This window comes from Euleptes europaea, chromosome 14 (genome assembly GCF_029931775.1).
Source record: "Euleptes europaea isolate rEulEur1 chromosome 14, rEulEur1.hap1, whole genome shotgun sequence".
NCBI lineage: Eukaryota > Metazoa > Chordata > Lepidosauria > Squamata > Sphaerodactylidae > Euleptes > Euleptes europaea.
The window spans coordinates 43,652,641-43,676,347 of NC_079325.1; the positions used below are offsets into that span (position 1 = coordinate 43,652,641).

Consider the following 23,707-nt stretch of genomic DNA (forward strand, 5'->3'; position numbering starts at 1 on the left):
ATAGGATAAAACTGATACATTTGGTTAAAACACTATACAGAATACAAAATGTTAATACCTTTAAAATGATTAAGAACTAACTAGGAGTGTAAATGTAAATGACCAATAATGGCAAACACCTTTTCATTTCTGTTGAAATTTCTGGAAATTATATTCTATTTTACAAAACTTGGCCACCGGCTTTGTTACCTGAGGGAATTAGTCCTTAAGAAGGATATTGACTCTATAGGATTCAGGATAGCCAGTGCTCTTTCTCAGAAGAGGGCCTAGAATCTTACTGAAGGAAGTAAGAGTCACAACAAAATGTGCACGCGCAGTGCTCTATACTAAATTTGGAAATTAAAAAAAACACACACCAGAAAAATAATTAATCCCTAATGACTGGTTCCCCTTTGGAAAGAAGACCAGGTATTTTAGGACTCTGAATCTAGTGAATTTCAGAAGCACCCATCCTTTTATCTTTGTGGTGAAGGATGGCTGTTGGTTTCCAAGAGTCTCTAGCCCATAAACCATTTTTTTAACCCTCTCTAAGCATTTAAACACAAAGATAGGTCCATAATACGATCCATACACCCTCCTGGTGGTTGCTGTCAAGGACTTGAACTGGGCACCTCAGGGTCTGTGTGTGGAGTTTTACCATTGAGCTGATGTGGACTGATGAGAAGGAGAGGTGAAAACAATTGGGGGATCTGCCAGAAATTGCTGGGTTTGATGCATATTATGCAGTTTGTTGGTGTAAAATTCACACTGTGCCACATTGTTGAACACTGAAGAAATCCTTCCGAAGTGACAGGAAATCTAAAAGTAACCTGGTCCGAAAATGTGAAGGATGGGTATGCATGCATGTATTTGTTTCACTTCCTGTTTGCTTTGTGAAAAGGGATTGGGGGGGATTTCTTTTTTTATATGTTTGCTTTGAAGTTACTGTGTTGATATGCTCTTCCTTTTTGCCACTGACTCTGTGCTTTTTCTTTGTCTTCCTCTTGCTGGGATCTCTCTGTAGGAGTGTCATGGGGTAATACACCATTTTTGTCCCTTGCAGCCTTGCTATGCCTGCGTATGCACACGGCCATTATTCCGGTGATCTATTTTACACTTGTTCCATTGACTGTCCTGCCCTTTTGTTACTCATCATCGGTGACATTTCCTTTCTTCAACTTAACAGACCTCATTTGCTCGCATTTGCTTTATCTGGATTAGCAGTGTCACAACAGAAAGCCATGCCTCCAGAGCTGCTATATGCAGTTTGGGTCTTTAACAGGGTTTATTTCAGAGAACAGCTTCTTGGTCTGTGATACGAACTTGTCAGGGTAGAAAGTAGTTTTCTGACTATGTTCTGAGGATCCTTGGAGTAATTCAGAAGGGTATCTGGGTCCCTCAGTAGTAGCACACAAGAAGACATTCCTCAAGAGTTATAGCAATTGCTGAAATTCAGAGGGCCAGACGTTCAGCACCATGGAGAGCTCCTTTGCTCCCTACCTGGGTTCTTACTGGGCAAATACTCTTGTAGTTTCCCTTTCCAAGATGTAAAGAATAGATGTCATATGTGCCAATTCTGAAAAGGGGGGGGTGCTTTCCAGGTGGGGGGAGAATGTCCAGTCAATCAGAACCAGATACTTCACAACCTGAAGTATTAGATAATTAGGAAAAGGCCACGTTCAAACTCTCACAGCTGCTGATGGCGGCATCACAACCAGCAAGTTTCCATTTGAAAGTGATATTTTTGAAAGAGATGGATTCACATTTCACAGAAGAAGAAAACAAGTTGCATATTCTACTGCTTCAAAGGGCTAAAAATATAGCCAGCTTCATGCCTTTCTGTAGTCTGATTTATTTATGCAGTAGCCTCCTCCTTTGTCTGTTTAACATTTTAAAAGGACGTTTCTGCCAGGGAACTCTCCTGTTCCCTGTCAGACACTTAGCATTATTATGGAAGCATGAGAGAGTTTTTGCCAAAACATTAAGTCATTATGATATAGGAAATCCCTGCTTAGAATACTGTAGGTGGGCAGTCTTGTTGCCAACTGACCTACCATGCGGATGTAATGAAAACTCAGCGGAGGGTATATTTGGTTGTAAGGAACTGGTGGGATTTATTTCACATGCTCAAACCCTGGGAAGTACTTTTTAAGGCATGTTGGTGCACATTGGTTCCTGCTTGTTAGTTGAGCCTCTCCCATTGATTGCAGCCAGTGACAAGCCAGCACTATGTATGAATGAGTTCAACTGGATCAGGTCTTCAGATCTCTTCTGCACTGAGGGATGTGGTCATGAAATGAATGGGCTGTGTTATAGAAAGAGAGAAACTCTCACATGCACTGAACAGCCGTTCCCAAAGGCTATCTAGCCAAGTCAGTAAATCACCTTGATTTTGAAAATATTGTCTCTTACTCGTTTCATGCTGAAAATTTTGCCCAAGAGTGTTTTTAGACGCGGCTGTTTTAATAGCCTATGGTTTGAGGGAGCCTTGCTTGTTAGCAGCCCACAGGGTTAAATCCGCTGGATTTCTCAAGAAGACTTCCCTAATTGCAAGAATTGTCTCCAGGCATACCAAGGCCTTCTGGAACATAACTCTTCTGCTCATAATGTTTGTAGCCTGCCAAAAAAGTAATTAATGTATCTGGGCATGATCTGGAGCTATATTTTTTTACTTATATTGCCTACACCAACTTTTTTTTCCTCCTCCTGTGAGGTTTGTGTTTGCATTTGCTATGGATGAGACAGTTTTTTATTTTATCCTATGGATGATCTGAATCCTTCTACAGAAGAGGCCAAACCATCAGATTTCCAGCCATACCATATGCCTGAAGAATGACCTGAATGGCATGCATTTGAATTTTCACTTTCTGTTGGCTAAGGGATGTATGCCAGCCAGAGCCAAGTCTGGACTCTGCCACATCAGCAATTTGTTTCCAGTCCTTATTACTGAAGCATCCTTCATTATGTTTGGCTATGTTTACATTCTTCGGTACTATTCCTCCCTCGTCACATTTGCAGTCTTCTTTTCAACCTTTGACTGCTATGCCTGCAGAGCATCTCTCAACTCTGCTGGCTCATCTGTTCTGCTGTCACAGTGGCCACCTGCAAGCGAAGATATCCAAGTTGCTATGGCTTCTGTTGGCTTAGCTGTGGTAATGTCCTAGAGTAGCCGAGAAGCTTTGAAACAGGCAGCTGAGCACTAAAAGAGGCCTTTCTAAGACAGCTGGAATGTGTGGCATTTCCCCCTCTATAGGCTTCCAGATGATGCATTATGAGTGCAAAACAGGACCACTCTACACATTGAACATAAGAACATAAGAAAGGCCATACTGGATCAGACCAAGGTCTACCAATTCCAGTAGTCTGTTCACACAGTGGCCAACCAGGTGCCTTTAGGAAGGCCACAAACATGATGACTGCAGCAGCATTCTCCTGCATGTGTTCCAAAGCACCTAATATGATAGGCATGCTCATCTGATCCTGGAAAGAATAGGTATGCATCATGACTAGTATCCATTTTGACTAGTATCCATGAATAGCCCTCTCCTCCATGAACATGTCCACTTCCTCTTTAAGCCTTGCAAGTTGGCAGCCATCACCACATCCTGGGGCAGGGAGTTCCACAATTTAACTATTGCATTTTTAGATGTATGGTTAGTTATACTCATTAGAAACTTGTGACTGGCCGCAACTCCTTGCCAAATATATATTTGTGGGAAAGCCTAGGTTTCCACCTTGTTGTGTATAAAGTAATGGTAAGTTGATTGGCTTTAAAGCTTTATAATGGAGAAAGAAAAATGACACTTGTTGCTTTATGGTATGTGGTAGAACGTAGGGGGGGGATCAGGAGGAAAACATTAAAGGAGCCATAGCAAATTGATATGTTGGTTTGAAGTTTACCCAGTGCGTTTCAGACCTGATGATGGTTCTCGAGGGTGCATCTTTCATAAAAGGTGCAACGTTAAGGATGGAAAACAGGGAAACAGTACCAAATTTAAAATGCACTCAGTAAGTTTCAAAATGTATCTCAGCACTGGTGTGTGGATGCTTTCCTCCTGTTTTTTTCCTGTGAACTGGCACAACACTTGTTTCTAGGCAGTGATAAAATGCACTATTTCATGTGAAGTTGAGACATCCATCTTTACCAATGAGGGGTTGCTAACATACTGTGGGTGTTAAGTGCCGTCAAGTCACAGCTGACTTATGGCAACCCCGTAGGGTTTTTAAGGCAACGGAGGTGGTTTGTCATTGCCTTCCTTTGCTTAGAGACCCTAGACTTCCTTGGTGGTCTCCCATCCAAATATTGACAAGGGCCAGCCCTGCTTAGCTTTGAGATCTGACGAGATCAGGTTAGCCTGGGCCCTCCAGGTCAGGATGCTAACATACTACAATTATGGGCAATCAGCTGGACTATCCAGTTAAGACAAACAAGAAATAAGACGTTAAGTGCCCTGCCTTGAGATCACAAAGCATGACTTCAGCAACATCCCTTCTGTGTACACAATCTTTTCATTCCACATCTGGGAACAATCTATACTGTTCTGAGCTAGCTTCTCACTTTAGGAAATGGAATGGTAAACTTTTCTTCCCATTTCTGGTTGCTGCTAGTAAAGCAAAGAAATCCTTTGCTTAAATGAACATCCTATGCTTATGACATAAGCCTCTAAGAAATGCAGAACCCTCTTCCAGCTGACCTCTGTCCTACAGACCCTACTCATCTGCATGAACAGCCCAGAACTAACATTTCTTATCACTTTGAGCATGTAATAAATGTGCATATTACATGGCTCCGCATGGTTTGAGCTGCATGTAGTCTGAACCCAAAGAACATTAATAAAATGAAATTAAAAGAGAGTCTGCCTGCAAGTCCTTTTTCTCTTTTCTGTTTGTTTAGTGGGTAAAAATAGTCCATCGAGCTATCTGTTCAGTGAATGAGGGCTGAAATATTTAAAGGGAGCAGGTTGTGCCTTGCTCTTTTTCTGCACTGTCTACTGAAAATTATAACTGTGTTAATAAACAGAGCTCCCTCTTACCTTTTGGAAGTAGATTTCCTTTGTTCCTCATAGGTGGGTATTGATAACAAATCTCAGGTGGTTGGACATTTCAAGGGCTTGTAGGCAGAACTGGGCATGGAAGAAGATGGCTAAAAGTACACTGGGGAAGAATTTATAAGCCTTTGCAAACCAGCAGGAAACTAAATACAATTACATATGAGGCTGCCTTCTATCAAGTCAGACCTCTGGTCCACCTTGCTGAGTATTTGCTGCTCTGGCTGGCAGCAGCTCTCTGAGGCTTCAGGTGGAGAAAAATCTTTCCTAACCTTGCCGAGATTCTTTACAATTGGAGATCCTGAGGACAGGACCATGGGACCTTTTGCATGCTAAGCAAACCATTACTCTAGCACAGAGCCATGGCCCCTTTGAGATAAGTTTGTCTGATAAATTCCAGTTAAAAGACATATTAAATATTTTAATTTTTCCCATGTCACATGTCAATTCTCAACTGCTTAGTACCTTTTCATTCATTGACCAAAACCCTGGGAGGCAGGAGCGAGCTTGCGTAGTTGGGTAGATATGCGGCTTGCATGTGTTCCTTTATATCTCTGCAAGAAAAGGGGCTAGCTACCTATGGTCTTTTAAAATCAAAACCAGATATTCATGGAAGGGACCTGGCATCTCAAGAATAATCCTCCTATCAGGTATTGCCATGGCCGTGAACGAAGTTCTGCCCCTTTTTTTCCAGACATCCATTGTAGAATAGCATTTTTGAATGCCTTTTGCTGCGTTATATTGCATCAAGCAGGAAGGGGGGAAATTCGGTGGTGATTATCCAGGCTGTGGAGCTTTTGACCGAATCCTTCAAGAACCAAAGGCCTCCCTTTGTCGCTCTTGTGCTCTGTCTTGCAGACAAAACAAAGGCAAAGATCTCAACACAATCAAGTCTCTGCGGGTTCTGCGAGTCCTCCGGCCTCTGAAGACAATCAAACGCCTGCCAAAGTTAAAGGTAGGATGTTGCTCCTCGGGCCCTATTGAAACATACCTTGGTATGCATAAGCAGGGATGTTGGCACGCTTCCTTTCCCCTGCACTTTTGATCCAGAAATCCCTGTTTTGATTTCGCTTCTGCCTTGTGAGAACTGAACTCGTGAGTCTTGTATCTTGTATCGTTACACCATTTTGTTTTCTTGTACATTGTGCATATTTACCTTATAAATTGTATATAAAAACCATACAATATGCATGCACATTACAAAGAAATATCCTGATATAGCCAGCAGCGGATAACTGAAATGGTTGACAAATATGTAAATTAATTTTAAAGAAACAAAATAGAAATCCCTTTGCATATAACTCGATAGGCTTGCATTTGACTGCAGTTATTTCGGCCTCATCTATTCTTGCCCTCCGTCTGCTGGTTTGTTACCCTTAAGGGTTGCCAGTGACCTCAGAAGCCCTAAATAGTCTAGAGCCTGGATTTCTTGGTTGCCACCTGAACTTTACCCATCTGTTACCATCTAGTCTTGACATCTTAAGGTCTGTGGTTTTTGGAGTGCCTCTCCCTAGTTAGACAGTTAATTACACTGCGATAGGGCCTAAGCATTGTGATCTCACACTCTGAACCAGCTTGGTTCTGAAGGCAGCTAACATAGAAGTGGGACGTATAGTACAATGGATAGAATGATAGCTACAATTAAAACAACCCGCAAAAAAATCTTAAACTGTTTACTTCGTTTCTCCGTACCTTCTACTATGTATCTTCTACTTATAAATATAGTTACCTTTTTTTTTTTTTTTTTTAAGATACAGGGTGCTGCTTAATTTGCTGGGCTTAAGGTATTTTACACTGTCTGCTTTGTGTGTTAATTCTATGAGACCAGCTTTAAGATTTTTTTGCGGGTTGTTTTAAAGCTGGTCTCATAGAATTAACACACAAAGCAGACAGTGTAAAATACCTTAAGCCCAGCAAATATATATCTATAAGTAGAAGATACATAGTAGAAGGTATGGGGAAACGAAGATTCTCCTGGCTCCAGTTTTGCCATCTTTTAGGCATCAGGTGATGTCCATCCTATTTACCTGAGCTTTTAATAATGAATGCATCAAAGTCAATGACTCCTAGATTTGTTACTTGTTCTAACTGGATGCCCTGTTTGTTTTTTGTTTGTTTGTTTGTTTGTTTGTTTCAGGTGGTTGATTAAGTGCCTTAAATTCCCCATACGTTGAAGAGGGTGAAATAAAAATCCTGAAATAAATACCTCCCACTTGATTAACCTGGCCTTTCCTTCCATTATCCCTTCTGTTTTTTTCACATTTAAGTTGTGAGCTCTTTGAGGCAGGAATCGGCCTTCATTTTGTTTTTGTTTATTTGGTTTGAGTAAAAGTCACGAATGTGGATGACACTAGATAAATAACAATAATGTCATTACCATAAGTCACCTTCTCCCCATTTTCCAGGGAGAGCTTGGTGTTATAGATCTTCAGCTAAACACTGCCTGAGTAGTATGCCTTTTCTGACAATTTTATTACTTTCCTTTTACCTTTTATCCCTTAGAAGCTCCTTGATCCATTGATCTTGAGCAGCATACATCTAGTGTTTGAGGGATATAAGGACTGAAACAAATGTAGCCACTGCCAATGTAGCCTTGGGATCCCTACCGCTTAGTAGAAAAGGCATTATGTCAGACACAGAGGCATTAGATTTGTATGTTAAAAGGGGGGAGATATAATGTGATCGAAGTTCCTCGTAAAAGCGGCATTCCAAAAGGGCAGGAGCTAGTGAATCGATAGAGCCAGAAGAGCAAGGACAGGTCCTGTCCGGGTATGGTATATTCAGAATTCTGCCCTGCATAACCATAGAGGGGTTAGCATTCAGTCTAGCTAAACAGAAAGCTCTAGAGACAATTTTATTACATCAGGGTTGTCTCTGCACATGAGTAATTGGTAGGGTCTTTGCCGGGCTGTGTTGTCGCTAACCCTCGAAGATTTCAATCTAACAATGTGAAATTGTGATTCGTGGGACTTGTTTTGCCAGTGTGGTATAGTGATTAGAATATTGAACTTGGATCAGGGTAACCTAGGTTTGAAACAAATGGAGCTACTTCATACTGATTCAGAACATGGAGCCCCTCAAGGTCAGTATTATCTACTCAGCCTGGCAGCAGTTCTCCAGAGTATTAGGGGGAGGTCTTTCATATCACCTTCTGTGTGATCCTTCTTTATCTGGAGATGCTGGGGATTGAACCTGGACCTTCTGCATGCCAAGAACGTGCTCTGCATCTGAGCCGTGGCCCCTCTCCTCTCCACTCGGGCCAAGAAACTGGTTACTGTCTTAACCAAGTCTACCTCACAGAGTTGTTGTGAGAGGAAAAAATGGGATAACCCCATCCATACATGCCATCCTGTGCTCCTGGGAGGAAGTAGGTAAGAAATTAATGGATGCATTCACTTCAAAACATTAATTTAAGCAAACCACTGACAATCAGTTTTCTGTGGTCCTTATCAGGATTTTGTCTATTCAGCCTCAAGGAAACATTACATGGAAGTAAGTTCCACTGCAGTTGATTTAAACTGACTTCAATACAGCTGCTTCAAGAACAGTTATTGGTGGAAAATAGGATGATTCTGTTTATGTTGGCCATTATCTGGTTAGTACATTTTTACCCTGCCCTTCCTCCAAGCCCTATGGCACAGAGTGGTAAGCTGCAGTACTGCAGTCCAAGCTCTGCACACGACCTGAGTTCGATCCCAACAAAAGTTAGTTTCAGGTAGCCGGCTCAAGGTTGACTCAGCCTTCCATCCTTCCAAGGTCAGTCAAACGAGTACCCAGCTTGCTGGGGGTAAAGGGAAGATGCCTGGGAAAGGCACTGGCAAACCACCCCGTAAACAAAGTCTGTCTAGGAAATGTTGGGATGCTACATCACCCCATGGGTCAGGAATGACCCTGTGCTTGCACAGGGGACCTTTGCTTTATCTTTTCCTCCAAGAAGCTCGGGCCAATGTGGATGGCTCCCGCTTCTCTATTTTATTCTCGTAACTATTCTGCAAGGTAGGATAGGTTGAGGGTCTAACTACATGATACACTTCCTGGGAAAGTCCCAGAGTCCGGTTGAACGATGTAGTCAGGGGGTTCTGTGCTTCCTAAATGCATGTGGGCCAAAATCAGATCAGAAGTACAGTGTGTGGGGAGAGGGGCCTTAAGCTCCCCCACCCCCTTTTCTTGACCAGATCAGCCCTAGGGAGCCACTGTTTATTGGGGAAATTTAATGTGTAGACTATCAGTAAATGCAGTTTTCCGACAAGGCAAATAAAGGGTCCCAGGGCTGCTTCAGCTCAGGAGAATGGTGCGGTATTGAAGCCTTAAGGCTCCTCTTCACACGTGCTGCAGCACCAATTCTAAGCGAGCCTGAAAGTGTCTGGGAGGCACGGAACTCCTCAGACTAGAAGAAGAAGAGTTGGTTTTATATGCTGATTTTCTCTACCTTTTAAGGAGAATCAAACTGGCTTACAATCTCCTTCACTTCCTCTTCCCACAACAGACACCTTGTGAGGATGGTGGGGCTGAGAAAGTTCAAAGAACTGTTACTAGCCCAAGGTCACCTAGCTGGCTTCATGTGGAGGAGCCGGGAAACCAACCTAGTTCACCAGATTAGAGTCCACTGCTCTTAAGCACTACACCAGACTGGGGCTACTTTCTGCTGACCAAACCTGGGGCATACCTGGAAACAGCGTACCATGTAGTTAGACCCTGAGAGAGAATGGCTGGCCCAGTGTCACCAATGAACTTCTCTGCTGAGTGGAGATTAAAACATAAGTCTCCCCAGTCCTACTTCAGTGCTCTAACCACTATACCACACTGGCCCCTGGAACGCTGATGAGGAAATGATCAGGTACCTGAGATGGAGTGACAAGCTTCTTTTCTCTTGAAGACTGATTGCTCTCTCTCTTTCCCCCTCACTGCAGGCAGTCTTTGATTGTGTGGTGAATTCTCTGAAGAATGTCCTGAATATCCTCATTGTTTACATGCTCTTCATGTTCATCTTTGCTGTCATTGCTGTGCAGCTCTTCAAAGGACGATTCTTTTACTGTACTGATGAATCAAAGGATCTGGAGAAAGACTGCAGGTGCCAGAAATGCATGCGGGCTTGCACAAGAGGGAAAAAAAAAGAACAAACTGACACCAGTTTCCTTGCAGTCATTGGGTGGGGGGAGCCATATCCAGAAGGACTGGATGGCAAAAATAGTCACTAGGCCTTCCTGCACCTGGAAATTTCTTGGAAGAGACAATGTCCCTTGAGGAAGCTCTCGGCTACCACCCTGTTTCCTGACAAGGCTCTTGTGCTTTCTGCAGCCATGTCACAGCCAGAAATTCAGTGGATGCTGCTATAAAGGGTCATGGGATGAGGCCATCTTTAAATGGTGTCTCCTCCTGTTAACTTCAGGAAGACAGGATTTCCAGAACCTCTGCTAGAAGGAGACACCTTCTTTTTCCTTTTATTTCAAGCTCATCTGACCAAAGATCTTGAGCACAACAAACATAAGACAAAAACAAAATTTACAACACTGTAGAGTGATCGAATATTATAAACAATGTGGCTTTAAAATCTTGGAATTCATTAATTATTTTCAAATTACAAATGTAAGAATAGATAAATATCTTTATAGGGAGCAATATAGACAGTACATTGATAATATTTCTGTTTAGCACATGATTTAACTTTATCGTGACTTTAAAGACAGGGCTATTGCCAAATATTTGGCGACACCTCTAGTTATTTCTGGGTCCGCGTCTCCCATCAGTAATGAAACCACCCAGGGGTCAGCAGGAAGATGATGTTTTGATAGGATAGGAGCAATCCAGAGGGCCCTGGGTACAGACCATTGACCCTTTCTCGAAAACAGGGATCGTCTGTGGCAAATTGGCTCAGGTGGTGCAGATAGGAACCAAGCCCCAATCCGCTAGGCATCTTCCTTTCTTTGGCACTGAGCCTGTTTGAATTTTCTGTTCTGTTTCTTCTAGGGGCCAGTATCTGGATTATGAGAAAGACGAGGTGGAAGCCCAGCCCAGGAAATGGAATAAATATGAATTCCACTATGACAATGTTCTCTGGGCTTTATTGACACTGTTCACTGTCTCCACAGGAGAAGGATGGCCAACGTAAGTTTGCATGGTGCTTCATGTCACTGTTGGCTGTTCTGGGAGCAACTGCCTTGGGCTTTTGTCACAGTCAGGGAAAGGCAAAAAAAAAAAAAAACGGACTCATGAAGATGTTCCCTTGTCAGTTAAGCGTCTGCTTTTACTCTTTATGGCTGCTGAACAAAGCAGAAACATTGAGAAGCACAGAGTGTGTTTTTCTGAACCGCTGGATTCCCTGGAAACTTGTTGCTACCTGATTGTCCATTCTTCTTTGACCTATACATTTGTTCTGCTTTAGAACCTGCAGACTTTTACATAACATTTTCAAAAAGTCAGTAACCTCGAGATAGGGAAGTTGCTGAAGTTCAAAATTAGATTCACTGCTGGGCTTATAACTTGCATATTTGTTCACTTTTCACTTGTTCATTTTCCTTTCAAGCTCCCATGACCCAAAGGTCTTGAGCAGTAAATGGGGAGCCTTTTTTTTCTTTAAGGAAAATATGGTGGAGAGATACTTGGCCACTGCCAGCATTATTTCTGGACCTCTATCCACTAGCAGAAAGGGGACTACTTTGTCTTTTGGTAAGGTGGCAGAAAATTTAATTAGAATAGCGGTAATTCGTTGATCGCGGTAAGTATTGTATAGGGGACATTCCAACATAAGAGGAGATAGTGTATCAACTCCCTTCAGGTCACATGGACAACGTCTATCTGAATAAGGTAAGTTAGCATATCTTCCATTTAGCACCACCAAAGGAGTGGCAAACTTGCATATTTGTTAGTTCCTGACTCATACTTTGGTTGCTTCCACATGGAGAATTTGCTCTGGTTTGGCAACCAAACAAGAGCAGTGATTTTTTTGTGGGGGGTGGGGGCAGCATCCACACAACATCATTTCCTAATTATCTACTTTCTGGGTTTCCCCCTGCTTTGCTCCAATTTTTTTTTGTAAACCTAGTCTGTTACAATCTTTTTGGAAAGATTGAAATCAGAGTATGTTTGCATGTAGTGTGGATGGGAAAGCGTGCCTTTTGGAGGTCTCACCCACATAAGAACCATTTTCTTTCCCTCAGCCTCTTGTGGCTGCCATCTCCCACTCCACACCACCAGAGGACTTTTTCTGGGCTTTTAAAATTCAATAGTTGCTAGAACACTATAGCGTTATAATGTTATAACAATCTTATCACAATCTGTTGCCATGATCTACTTGTTCCTTTGAATTTCCAAATGTCACTTTTTAAAAAGTAAGTCTCTAGTCTGTTTAATTGCAGAGATGCACCTTTCAGCCCATATCTCTGCAACAAAAATGGATAGAGACTTGGAAAATAAAATAAAATCTAGGACTTCAGAGATTTTGGTAGATCATGGCAATAGATCATTATAGTGCTATAGCACTATAGCAATTAGTGGTATCTTTTAAAAATCCATCCAGGGGTGCAGCATGGGAACAATGCAGGGAAACTATAGCTGATGAAGGAAAATGCACCCAAAATTCTCATGTGGATACTCTGTTGCCAGTGTGGAAGCTTTTGCATTTGCAGTGGCAATGACAGGGAAATGGAAAATCCTCCCTATGCAGATGTAACTTTCATCACACTATTGCATTAGCAAAAGACATAGTAATGCTATGCATATGAAAGGATGGGATTATGCATTTTAAGGTGTGTGACTGTGAATTTAAAAGCAATCTCAAATCTCAGAGTCTCTAATTAAGTTCCATGGGATAAAGTAAGTTGACAGCAGTAGAGCAGCTTTCACTGCCACCTCAAAAGTCTCCAACTTTTCATTTGTGGTGTAGCGGTTAAGAGCAGTGGGGTTTGATTCCCCACTCCACCACATGAGCGGCGGAAGCTAATCTGTGAATCAGGTTTGATTCTCCACTCCTTCACTTGAAGCCTGTAGAGTGGCCTCAGGCAAATCACTGTTTTCTCAGAACTCTCTCAACCCCACCTACCTCACAAGGTGCCTGTTGTGGGGAGAGGAATTGTAAGCCGGTGTGAGTCTCCTTAAAGGTAGAGAAAAAATGGGGTATAAAAACCATCTCTTCTTCTTCTTCTTCTTCTAAACAAAAGGCTGCCTTTCACATTTGTTTCTCAGGCTGATGTCTTTCTCTGCTACCTGAGATCCTTTAACAGATTGAACTCATCACTAAACTACCACCACCGTTTCGTTTATTGTTGTTACAGCCAATGGCCAGCATAAAATTACAAAACAATGCAGGAAGCTACCACCACCATTGATAATATATATACTGTTACTGAACATTTGATGGTTGATAGCTGAATGACCCAAGTGACTTTATCATGTGATGAATGTATATGCATGAACTTGCTGGGTACCCAAGGTTGGGTGAAAAGAAAATATATATAGGTCTATGTGTAAATATTGAAAGTATAATTTATTAGAAGCGCTATGTAAAATTTAAAATTCTTTAAAAGCATTAAAATAGTACAATGGCATATCCTGAGGTTGATGACTGTAACCACATACCAAACGCATTTCGGCCTATGGGGCCTTCATCAGTGGTTAATTAAAACCCTTTCTTAAGCCTGCACACATACACAGAAACACAATAATGAATACAAATACAAACAGTTCAAACCCAACCAGGAATGTGTATATGTTGTAATTTCTATTCCCAATTACTCTAACATCTGGTATCATAAGTTCTTGTTGTAATACTAGTTAGTATAAGTCTCTCATATATTCTGTGTGCAGGTATCAACCTAGTAAAGCAGTTTTTAGGCTGGGTTTTATTCCCCTTTTTCTTCCACTATGCATGAACTTGCTCCAATTCACTGACTATAAGTATGAATACTTCTAAAAATGTATAAAACAGCAAATAAAACCCAGTCAGTAGCAGAGAAAGATCAAGCTAGATACACATCGTTGCATACCTTGCAAGATAACACAAAGAAGCTGAATTTCTACTACCATTAGATAGGTCTTTGACTTCAACTTTGACTTCAACTTTGGAAGGCTGAACTTGGATTTCACAATCTGATGTCAAAAGTTTCCTCTTTGAAGAGGCTGAACAGCGGCTTTGTACTTAAATTTCAGTAATGCTGGTCTGTTCCCATTTCAGCATAAGCCTTAATCATAAAACCAAAGAGAAACAATTTTCACAAAAGCCTGTCATTATCAAAAACCATTCCATATGAGGGGAACTTCAAAAATATCATTTCAAATCAATGCTGGTAAGCAATTATTTTCTCCTAATCCCATACTCATTAAGAGCTCCTTCCTCCTTGTGAGGTATTAACATCCTGCCCTGTTGAATGAGCTGAAATTCAGCTTTTCTGCATTATTTTGCGAGGTATTCAGTGCTGTATTTCTATGGAGATCTTTCTCTTTATTATGGATAGGATTTTAGTCACGTTTGTATATATTTCTGTAAGGTTGCATATACAATAGGAATATATTCGCTTTTCTATTATATTTGGTATCCTGCTAATTTTTATGTTCCTCTTTTTGTTTGCATGGTTTTTTTTTGGAGGGGGGATTTCTTTTTGCCCTTTGTTTCTCTGCTCTGACTTCCTATGCCAGATTCTCATTTGGCTTCTCTGCCTCCTTGTCCTTCACAGCGTTTTGAAGCATTCTGTTGATGCAACATATGAGAACCAGGGCCCGAGCCCCGGGTTCCGGATGGAGATGTCCATCTTTTACGTGGTGTATTTCGTTGTCTTCCCTTTCTTCTTTGTCAACATCTTTGTGGCTTTGATCATCATCACCTTCCAGGAGCAGGGGGACAAAGTTATGTCTGAATGCAGCCTAGAGAAGAACGAGGTATTTGTGTGGGTCATGGGATTGCAAAATGCTACCAGGGCTAATCTAAATCATGTTGCCATCCAAGGTCAGCCTTAACAGCTTTGCCTGCTTGTTACAGTTACAGATCCAATTTACAACATCACAGATAGGGGCTAACAGAAAGCCATGGGGATTCTGAAGTGTTCATGTGAGTGAGTTTCTCTGACTGACTCCCTTCAGAATTTAGATGGCCACTTTGTGCCCAAACTTTGAAGCTTCCACATAGCCATCAAGGTTTGCCCCAGTTGTGGATTGACTCTGGCTCCCCATAAGAACATAAGAAAAGCCATGCTGGATCAGACCAAGGTCCATCAAGTCCAGCAGTCTGTTCACCCAGTGGTCAACCAGGTGCCTCTAGGAAGCCCACAAACAAGACAACTGCAGCAGCAGCATCCTACCTGTGTTCCCCAGCACCTAATATAATAGGCATGCTCCTCTGATCCTGGAGAGAATAGGTATGCATCATGACTAGTATCCATTTTTACTAGTAGCCCCAAGTAGCCCTCTCCTCCATGAACATGTCCACTCCCCTCTTCAAGCCTTCCAAGTTGGCAGCCATCACCATATACTGGGGAAGGGAGTTCCACAATTGAACTATTAGCCCCAGTGGGCTAAGACCCCCCCCCAAAAAAAAGACCTGCTACTTATGAAAGGGCAAAATAATGAGACACCATGTCAGGAAAATGTAATGCCACAGAACATTCACCATTGAATAATAAAGGTATATTACAACAGAGTAAAATTATCAAGAGTCACTGGAAAAGACAGTCATGCTAGGAAAAGTTGAGGGCAACAGGAAAAGAGGAAGACCCAACAAGAGATGGATTTACTCAATAAAGGAAGCCACGGCCTTCAATTTGCAGGATCTGAGCAGGGCTGTCAAAGATAGGACATTTTGGAGGACTTTCATTCATAGGGTCGCCATGAGTCGGAAGCAACTTGACGGCACTTAACACACACACACAAAATTATCAAAAGTAAGGTGCAGTTACCACCAGAAATATATCATATACAAAATAGCAAGTGGTGTAGATAAATGATCTTACTACACTTGAGCATGTACAAGTTATAAGAAAAAGTATGATTATGTCATAGGACATAGAACAATTATCTACCTGCGCTTGAGTTCGTAGAAACTGTAAAACATAACAGTCATTTGCTAAATATAAGAAATAGAATGGTGACGAGACACATTTTGATATTCTCTTGATATCATCTTCAGAATACATACGATCTGAAGAGAAACCAGAGAATACATGAAAAACACAGAGATCATATTCTTGTATTCCTGAATAGAAAAACTATGTAGCCTTGTTGTAATTCATTAAGGAGGAGACAGTTACAGTAAAAATTCATAGCAATGTTGGATAAAAAAGACAATATCTTCATAATCTTAATGTCAATTATAATATTGAAATTATATCATAATAACCAACTAAAAAGACATTGATTTCCTTTACCTTGAAAGTATAGAAGTAGACAGCAGTAACTTAAGACATCAGAATGTCAACACAGGTTACTTTTTATAGCTGTGAACACGCTCAGTCATACAGAAACAAAAATTAAACTCCTTTGTTATCTGTATCTAACACTGTAATCTCATTATGGCAAAACAAAATTTAACACCAACCCTGGAAAGCAACTTTGCACTACAAAATGCTAAAGAAATTATCGCATACTACCAAAACAGCTACAACATCCTGTATTCTAGATACTCAAGACATCAAGTGCATGTCAGACCTGAATTTAAGATAAGAACTGATGACAATTCTTCTGTCTCCACAGAGCAGAACATTGTGTGTGGCGGGGGGTGCGGGGAGGAGAGAACTACAGAGCTAAGCTATGTACAAGGCACAGAATTGACAGGGCACAGCTGTTTGCCAAAGAAGACAAGCTGCAAGAGTGGTAGCTACTCGGTGGGCTCCTAGGGGGTCCCCCCTGCCCACTCCCATACAGCCTCACAGTGGGAGTGGAAGGGGGTTGAACAACACCTACTTGCATCCTCCTCTTCCCTGGAATGAGCCTGTAGCTTGAACTCACCCCCAAGGCTGCTCTTCCTTGGTTTTCAGCCTTGTGGCGCACGGTTCACCGGCAAGCCTCACAGAACAGGCAGGCGTGGCAGCCACTCATAAGGACATAAGGAAGGCCATGCTGGATCAGACCAAGGCCCATCAAGTCCAGCTGTCTGTCCACACAGCGGCCAACCAGGTGCCTCTAGGAAGCCCACAAACAAGACTGCAGCAACATCATCCTGCCTGTGTTCCCCAGCACCTAATACAATAGGCATGCTCCTCTGATCCTGGAGAGAATAGGTATGCATCATGGCTAGTATCCATGTTTACTAGTAGCCATGAAAACCCCTCTCCTCCATGAACATGTCCACTCCCCTCTTCAAGCCTTCCAAGTTGGCAGCTATCACCACATCCTGGGGCAGGGAGTTCCACAGCCAAACTCTTCCATTGCCTATGCAGAAGTTTCCAGCTTTCATCACTGCTTGCTTCATCGTCGAGGTAATAGCTTGGTGCAGCTGCAACAACTGCTCTTTCTGGGACTCTTCCCTGGGCTGTGTTGGCATATGCCCTTTGGCTAGCTTTGGACACAGCCTTCCTATCCCACTCTGGCTTATGCAGTGAGGTCCTTGCGTTACAGCAATCTATCCCTTGCAAATTGGAAAGGAAACCTCGGTTTGATAACAAGGTGGCGCTGGGGACCATCGCCTGATTAGAGAAAACTTAGTTGATTAATTATCTGTGTTTTAGTTGATTGACTTGAATATACATTGGTTTAAGTACTGCATCCGCTGGGTAAGGCATTTAAGTTGCAGCAGGTGCGATATTAGAAGAGGTATTCCCTCCTGTGCTTGAGATGCAGGGAAATGCCTCTTCTTAGACTGTGACAGCCACCTACAGTGTTTATGTATATTAATAATAACTTCAACATGTGTCACCCAATTTATTGAGGGGCATTATTAGGGGGATTATTTGAGCTGATGAAAAAGATTTTATAACTAATGGTCTGACTGCCAATACCACGTGTACAGGTAAAACTTGCAAGGTTCAGTGGCAGAGTCTTGGCAATTTTCTAGCCCAAATGGTTTAACTAAGTGGTCTTTGTGTTCTCTTCTGAGAATAGTTTCCAGATGTTATGATTTTCCTGCATGGGAATGACCTCTAGGATGCAAGGCGGCCACAAGGGGGAACTGAGGGTACAGCATTTCAGGGGCACAGATCACCTTCTGTGGCTCTCAGTAGCCTGAATGTGTGAACCCATGTTCATTGTATCTTGCAATTCCTCATTTTGTGTATGAATAACTCGCTCTCTCACACACACACACAAGACACAAGGACAATTTGACCCTTGTAGGAAAACCATAGCATCTGAAGCCATCCTTCACATTGGAACACATGGAGGTGCCTTATACTGAATCAGACCCTTGGTCCATCAAAGTCAGTATTGTCTACTCAGACTGGCAGCAGCTCTCCAAGGTCTCAGGTAGAGGTCTTTCACGTTACCTACTTGCCTGGTTCCTTAAACTGGAGATGCCGGGGATTGAACCTGGGACCTTCTACATGCCGAACAGATGCTCCATAAACTGAGCCACAGCCCCTCTCCTTCACTTCAGCTCTTAAGATTAAACTTGGATGTGGATGGAAAGCATTAGCTATGAGCAGATCCTTTTCCTGTTGTTTTCCCACCGTCTTTATAGAGAGCCTGCATAGACTTTGCCATAAGTGCCAAGCCGCTGACTCGCTACATGCCTCAAAACAAGCAGTCGTTCCAGTACAAGATGTGGAAATTCGTGGTGTCTCCTCCTTTTGAGTACTTCATCATGGTCATGATTGCACTCAACACTATTGTGCTGATGATGAAGGTTAGTGACTTCATATTCGGTTCTGTGACTGAGAGCCATTATGGTCTGGTTGGAAGAACGTATTGAGTTTGGTCGTGGAAAATCCAAGTGCAGATATTTCACCCTCCACAGTCATTGACTGTTAACCTGATCTTCCTGCACAGGTTGCAAGATAATTCACCCTGAACCCTTGGAATAGGAGGAGAAATGTCTCTCAAAATGCAATGCAGTAAAATAAAGTGGACTCTTCTGCTGGGGGGAAGAGAGGGGCATGAAGCCCCACATTCCCTTATCTCCTGCGTTCTCCATGCATGCATGGCCTCAGTTTGGTAGGGGGGAGGGTTAGAACCATGCCTTAGGTCTCTTTCCTGTGGGATGATTGTAGAATTTCTCATCCCTATGGTTTCAACCCCTCCCCCAATCCCTCTTTTGATCCTGCTTCTCCTGTGTGAAAACAAAAACCAAGATTTTTTCCCCTTAACATTTTTGTTTCCTGGTTTCCAGCTGCACTGTGGAGAAATCCTCCCTGGCTGATGAGCTCTTTATCCTTAAACAGAGTTTCACATGCTGCGCATGCCTCCCCTATGACTGGGGTCCTCGCACATGCTATCCAAGCTTCTTGGCAGAAGAAGTGGCATCCCTGTTGTTGGGGTGATAGTGTCTCATCTCCTTTCCTGCTAGCATCCATTCTGATGGTGCTTCGCCTGCCAGGTGGAGGAGACATTCATTCTATCATTGAGGGTTGATTTGTCCCCCTCCACGCTCCCTCAGTCCCTGCTCTGCAATTCAGAGCTTGAACACATGAAGCTGCCTTATACTGAATCAGACCCTCGGTCCATCAAAGTCAGTATTGTCTACTCAGACTGGCAGCAGCTCTCCAGGGTCTCAGGCAGAGGTCTTTCACGTCACCAACTTGCCTAGTCCCTTAACTGGAGATGCCAGGGACCGAACCTGGGACCTTCTGCATGCCAAGTAGGTGCTCTACCACTGAGTCATGGCCCTTCCCCTTAGCAGCCCAAGCCATGCCATTTGGTAGCTCTTCTGTTTTGGGGTTAAGTTACCCCACACATGGTGCCAGGTCTCACCCTAGAGTGGTAGGTCTGTTGGCAACACAGCTTGTTGCCCACTGGCCCCATGAAGTGCCAGCAGGAGAAAGTGGGGGGTAGGGGTGAGCAATGGCATCATGCCAGCATGCTGACAAATCAATGTCATGGGATGCTCTAGGATTTGTAAAAACTTGATGGTTTTAGAGGAAGACTTAGTTTTTATACCCCTCTTTCCTCTACTGACTAGGAGCCACGTGGCACAGAGTGGTAAGCTGCAGTACTGCAGTCAAAAGCTCTGCTCACGACCTGAGTTCGATCCCAACGGAAGTTGGTTTCAGGTAGCCGGCTCAAGGTTGACTCAGCCTTCCATCCTTCCGAGGTCGGTGAAATGAGTACCCAGCTTGCTGGGGGTAAAGGGAAGATGACTGGGGAAGGCACTGGCAAACCACCCCGTAAACACAGTCTGCCTAGGAAACATCGGGATGTGACGTCACCCCATGGGTCAGGAATGACCCAGTGCTTGCACAGGGGACCTTTACCTTTTTTTCCCCCTCTACTGAAAGGAGTCTCAAAGCGGCTTACAATCTCCTTCCCTTCCTCTCCCCACAACAGACACCTTGTGAGGTAGATGCGGCTGAGAGAGTTCTGAGAGAACTGTGACTGGCCTGAGGTCACCTAGCAGGCTTCATGTGGAAGTGTGAGGAATCTAATCTGGTTCTCTAGGTTGGAGTCTTCTGCTCATGTGGAGAAATGGGGAATCAAACCCGGTTCTCCAGATTGGAGTCTGCCACTGCTAACCACTATGCCAACTAGAATGTCCAGTGATGTAACACTGGTGCCACCAGTCCCCACCCCCTAGATGCTTGCAGGGGTTGCTGGTTGAGGCCTGGCAACCCTAGTCCCACATGAAACAGCATTCTCCATAGTAACTAGGGCTGCCAGGTCCCTCTTCACCACCAGCGGGAGGTTTTTGGGGCAGAGCCTAAGGAGGGCAGGGTTTGAGGAGGGCAGGGACTTCAATGCCATAGAGTCCAATTGCCAAAGCTGCCATTTTCTCCAGGTGAACTGATCTCTATCAGCAGGAGATCAGTTGTAATAGCGGGAGATCTCCAGCTAGTACCTGGAGGCTGCCAACCCTAATAGTAACCCTGGTAGGAGAAGATTTGGAGAGGAAAACCGAAACTATGCTTCCACTATTGCAACTGAGAGAACGCCAACATCTGGTCCACTGACCTGATGCAGCAAGGGCCTTGGGCTTGTGTCGCTTTTTATAATGTGAAAATTCCTTTCATTCCAGGGGCAAGGAAACTGATGTGCATGAATGGGCTACCAGTGCCCCCCCCCCCCCCGAGAATAGAGAATATTATGTCTTACAGCATTTTTTAATGACTCGGTGCATCGTGCCAACACTACCGAAGTCAGGCGGTATTTGCATCGCTGAATGTCAGCAGTAATACACACTGCTTTCAGGCAGTACCCAGTGCTCCTTCAATTATCTCAAGGATAAGCTAGGCCCGGATTAGTTCCATGTTTTGTTGTTTGCACTAGTCCAAGTTTTGCTGTGGATCAGATAGTTCTTATAATAAATATCTTTAAAAATATCAGTGATGTTGGAAGTTATTCCTTGCACCACAGCAGAAGTAATTGGGGCCACATACCCCAGCCACATCTTCTGATGAGGGTATAGCTTGCACCAAGAGATCCAGTGTGATTAGGGTTGCCAGGTACCTCTTCGCCAACAGCGGGAATTTTTGGGGGCAGAGCCTGAGGAGGGTGGGGTTTGGAGAGGGACTTCAATGCCATAGAGTCCAACTGCCAAAGCGAACAGTTTCTCCAGGTGAACTTATCTCTGTCGGCTGGAGATCAGTTGTAAAAGCGGGAGATCTCCAGCTAGTACCTGGAGGTTTGCAACCCTAAGTATGATAAGAGATGAGAGGATGGCTGTTACCGCACTTGTATTCCCACCGACGTATTAAGAGTTTGAAAACATTAAAAAAAATACTGTTCGCACGTTGTTTGGCCCCTTTAGCTGTGAAGACATCTTCCAACCATTTATAAGCTGAGGTATCCAAAAACCCTTTTAAAGTGATGTTTTTTATAACATTTTCAAACTCTTAATACATCACTGGGAATACAAAGTGCGGTAACCCCCGATGATTCCAGTAATGCATGTGAAACTTTTATTTAAAGCATTATTATGTGAATAACAGGTTAATTAACCTGACTTGTAACTTATATGTATTGCCCTTTGGAGGTATATTGTTGTTGTTTTTTATCTCTGTCTTTTGGTATGCCAATAAAGGTTAATGAAATGAAATGTGAATAACAGTCGCTAAGCCTTTTGGTAACTTGGTTTTCTTTCCCCTCGATTTAGTTCTACGATGCTCCAGCTCCATATGAAGAAATGCTGAAATGCCTCAACATTGTGTTTACTTCCATGTTCTCACTGGAGTGTGTGCTGAAGATCATTGCCTTTGGTGCACTGGTAGGAGCTCCCCCGTCCTCCTTTCCCATTGCACTGAACATGTGTGTGTTTCAAAGCCCATCCTCTTTTCCGTAACATCCAGGGGAATAACTTAAGCCTGGTCGTGTATCTTTGAGTTATTCCTGATTTCTTTATCTTACAGAATTACTTTCGTGATGCCTGGAACATCTTTGATTTTGTCACTGTCTTGGGAAGTATTACTGATATTTTAGTAACGGAGATTGCGGTGAGTAGAGATCATACAAACTTGCTTTGTTAGGTGGCAAAATGCTTCCAAAAAGTCACACTGACTTGACTTCCCTGCAGTCTGTTCGGGAATTATCCTACGCATCCTTCAAGAGCCAGGAGAATTTTTAGGATGAGCCTGGTTTATGAAACTAATGGTCTAAGATAAAGATTTGTGGATTTTCAACCGCAGTGGTGCAGATTTAGGGTAGACATTGAGAAGAACTTCCTAATTGTTCTTTAAAAGCGGCTGGCCAGCTGCCTGAGAAGAAATCTCCTTCCATAGGGCTGGTGCGGATACAACAGGATCAGCCAGAGAAAAGGGAACAAGAACAGTCCATTGGAACAAATGCCCACTTTCTCCTGCCCCCATATATGAATTAACCCACCTGCCTTTTCCAGTAAAATCTACTTTTTTTAAAAAAAATTCACCTTCACAATCTGAGGCCCTCAAATGTAGTGTACTTAGCTTGTTTATAAATCCAGCCCTAGGATTACCCCCCACCCCGTCCAGGTTTGTAGTTAATGTAGGTCAGATATAATACCGAACCATAATAAATGGGGCAGGGAGGAAGCAAATTACTGCTTCTAGTCCCTTAACCCTAATTAAGGTGTTATAGAATCATAGAATCATAGAGTTGGAAGGGACCACTGGGGTCATCTAGTCCAACCCCCTGCACAATGCAGGAAATTCACAACTACCTCCCCCCCACACCCCCAGTGACTCTATGCCCAGAAGATGGCCAAGATGCCCTCCCTCTCATCATCTGCCTAAGGTCATAGAACAAGTGTTGACTTATGTTTTATCTGCTCTGGCCTTTAGAGATCTCCAAGCAAATGGCAAGGATGACTAAGATACAGGCAGGGCTGTGTAGATTTTACAATTCCATGCTAGTGCAAGCCACTTTTGAAATCTGATACTGATTGCTCAATTCAGTATCTTCAAAAAATCTCATATTCCCCCCTTTTTTAAATAAACAAGCCATTTTCTTGCCTTGTAAAACAAAACTTGGGATATGTGATATCTCAGAAGCTGGAGAGACTCTGTGTAGGGTTTCGCGTATTTAGGAAACAGGGTTTTAGTGCCCTGCAAAGCCCTTTGCCCTTAGCTTTAGGACGAGAGTAAATCATGCAAAAGAAGCGCATGCGTGCAGTTTGATATAATTGGCTGTCACTCATGTCT

General features: G+C 43.0%; 1 protein-coding gene across 1 annotated transcript in view; it reads left to right on the plus strand.

Moving 5' to 3' along the window:
- Positions 1-23,707, plus strand: part of CACNA1B (calcium voltage-gated channel subunit alpha1 B) — a 414,377-nt gene that overhangs the window by 323,428 nt on the left and 67,242 nt on the right. Inside the window, exons 25-32 of the mRNA XM_056861029.1 lie at positions 1,004-1,015; positions 5,886-5,982; positions 9,938-10,098; positions 10,995-11,132; positions 14,696-14,897; positions 18,625-18,789; positions 22,189-22,299; positions 22,442-22,525. Coding sequence (XP_056717007.1) covers positions 1,004-1,015; positions 5,886-5,982; positions 9,938-10,098; positions 10,995-11,132; positions 14,696-14,897; positions 18,625-18,789; positions 22,189-22,299; positions 22,442-22,525 — 970 coding nt within the window. The remainder of the gene's footprint in view (positions 1-1,003; positions 1,016-5,885; positions 5,983-9,937; positions 10,099-10,994; positions 11,133-14,695; positions 14,898-18,624; positions 18,790-22,188; positions 22,300-22,441; positions 22,526-23,707) is intronic.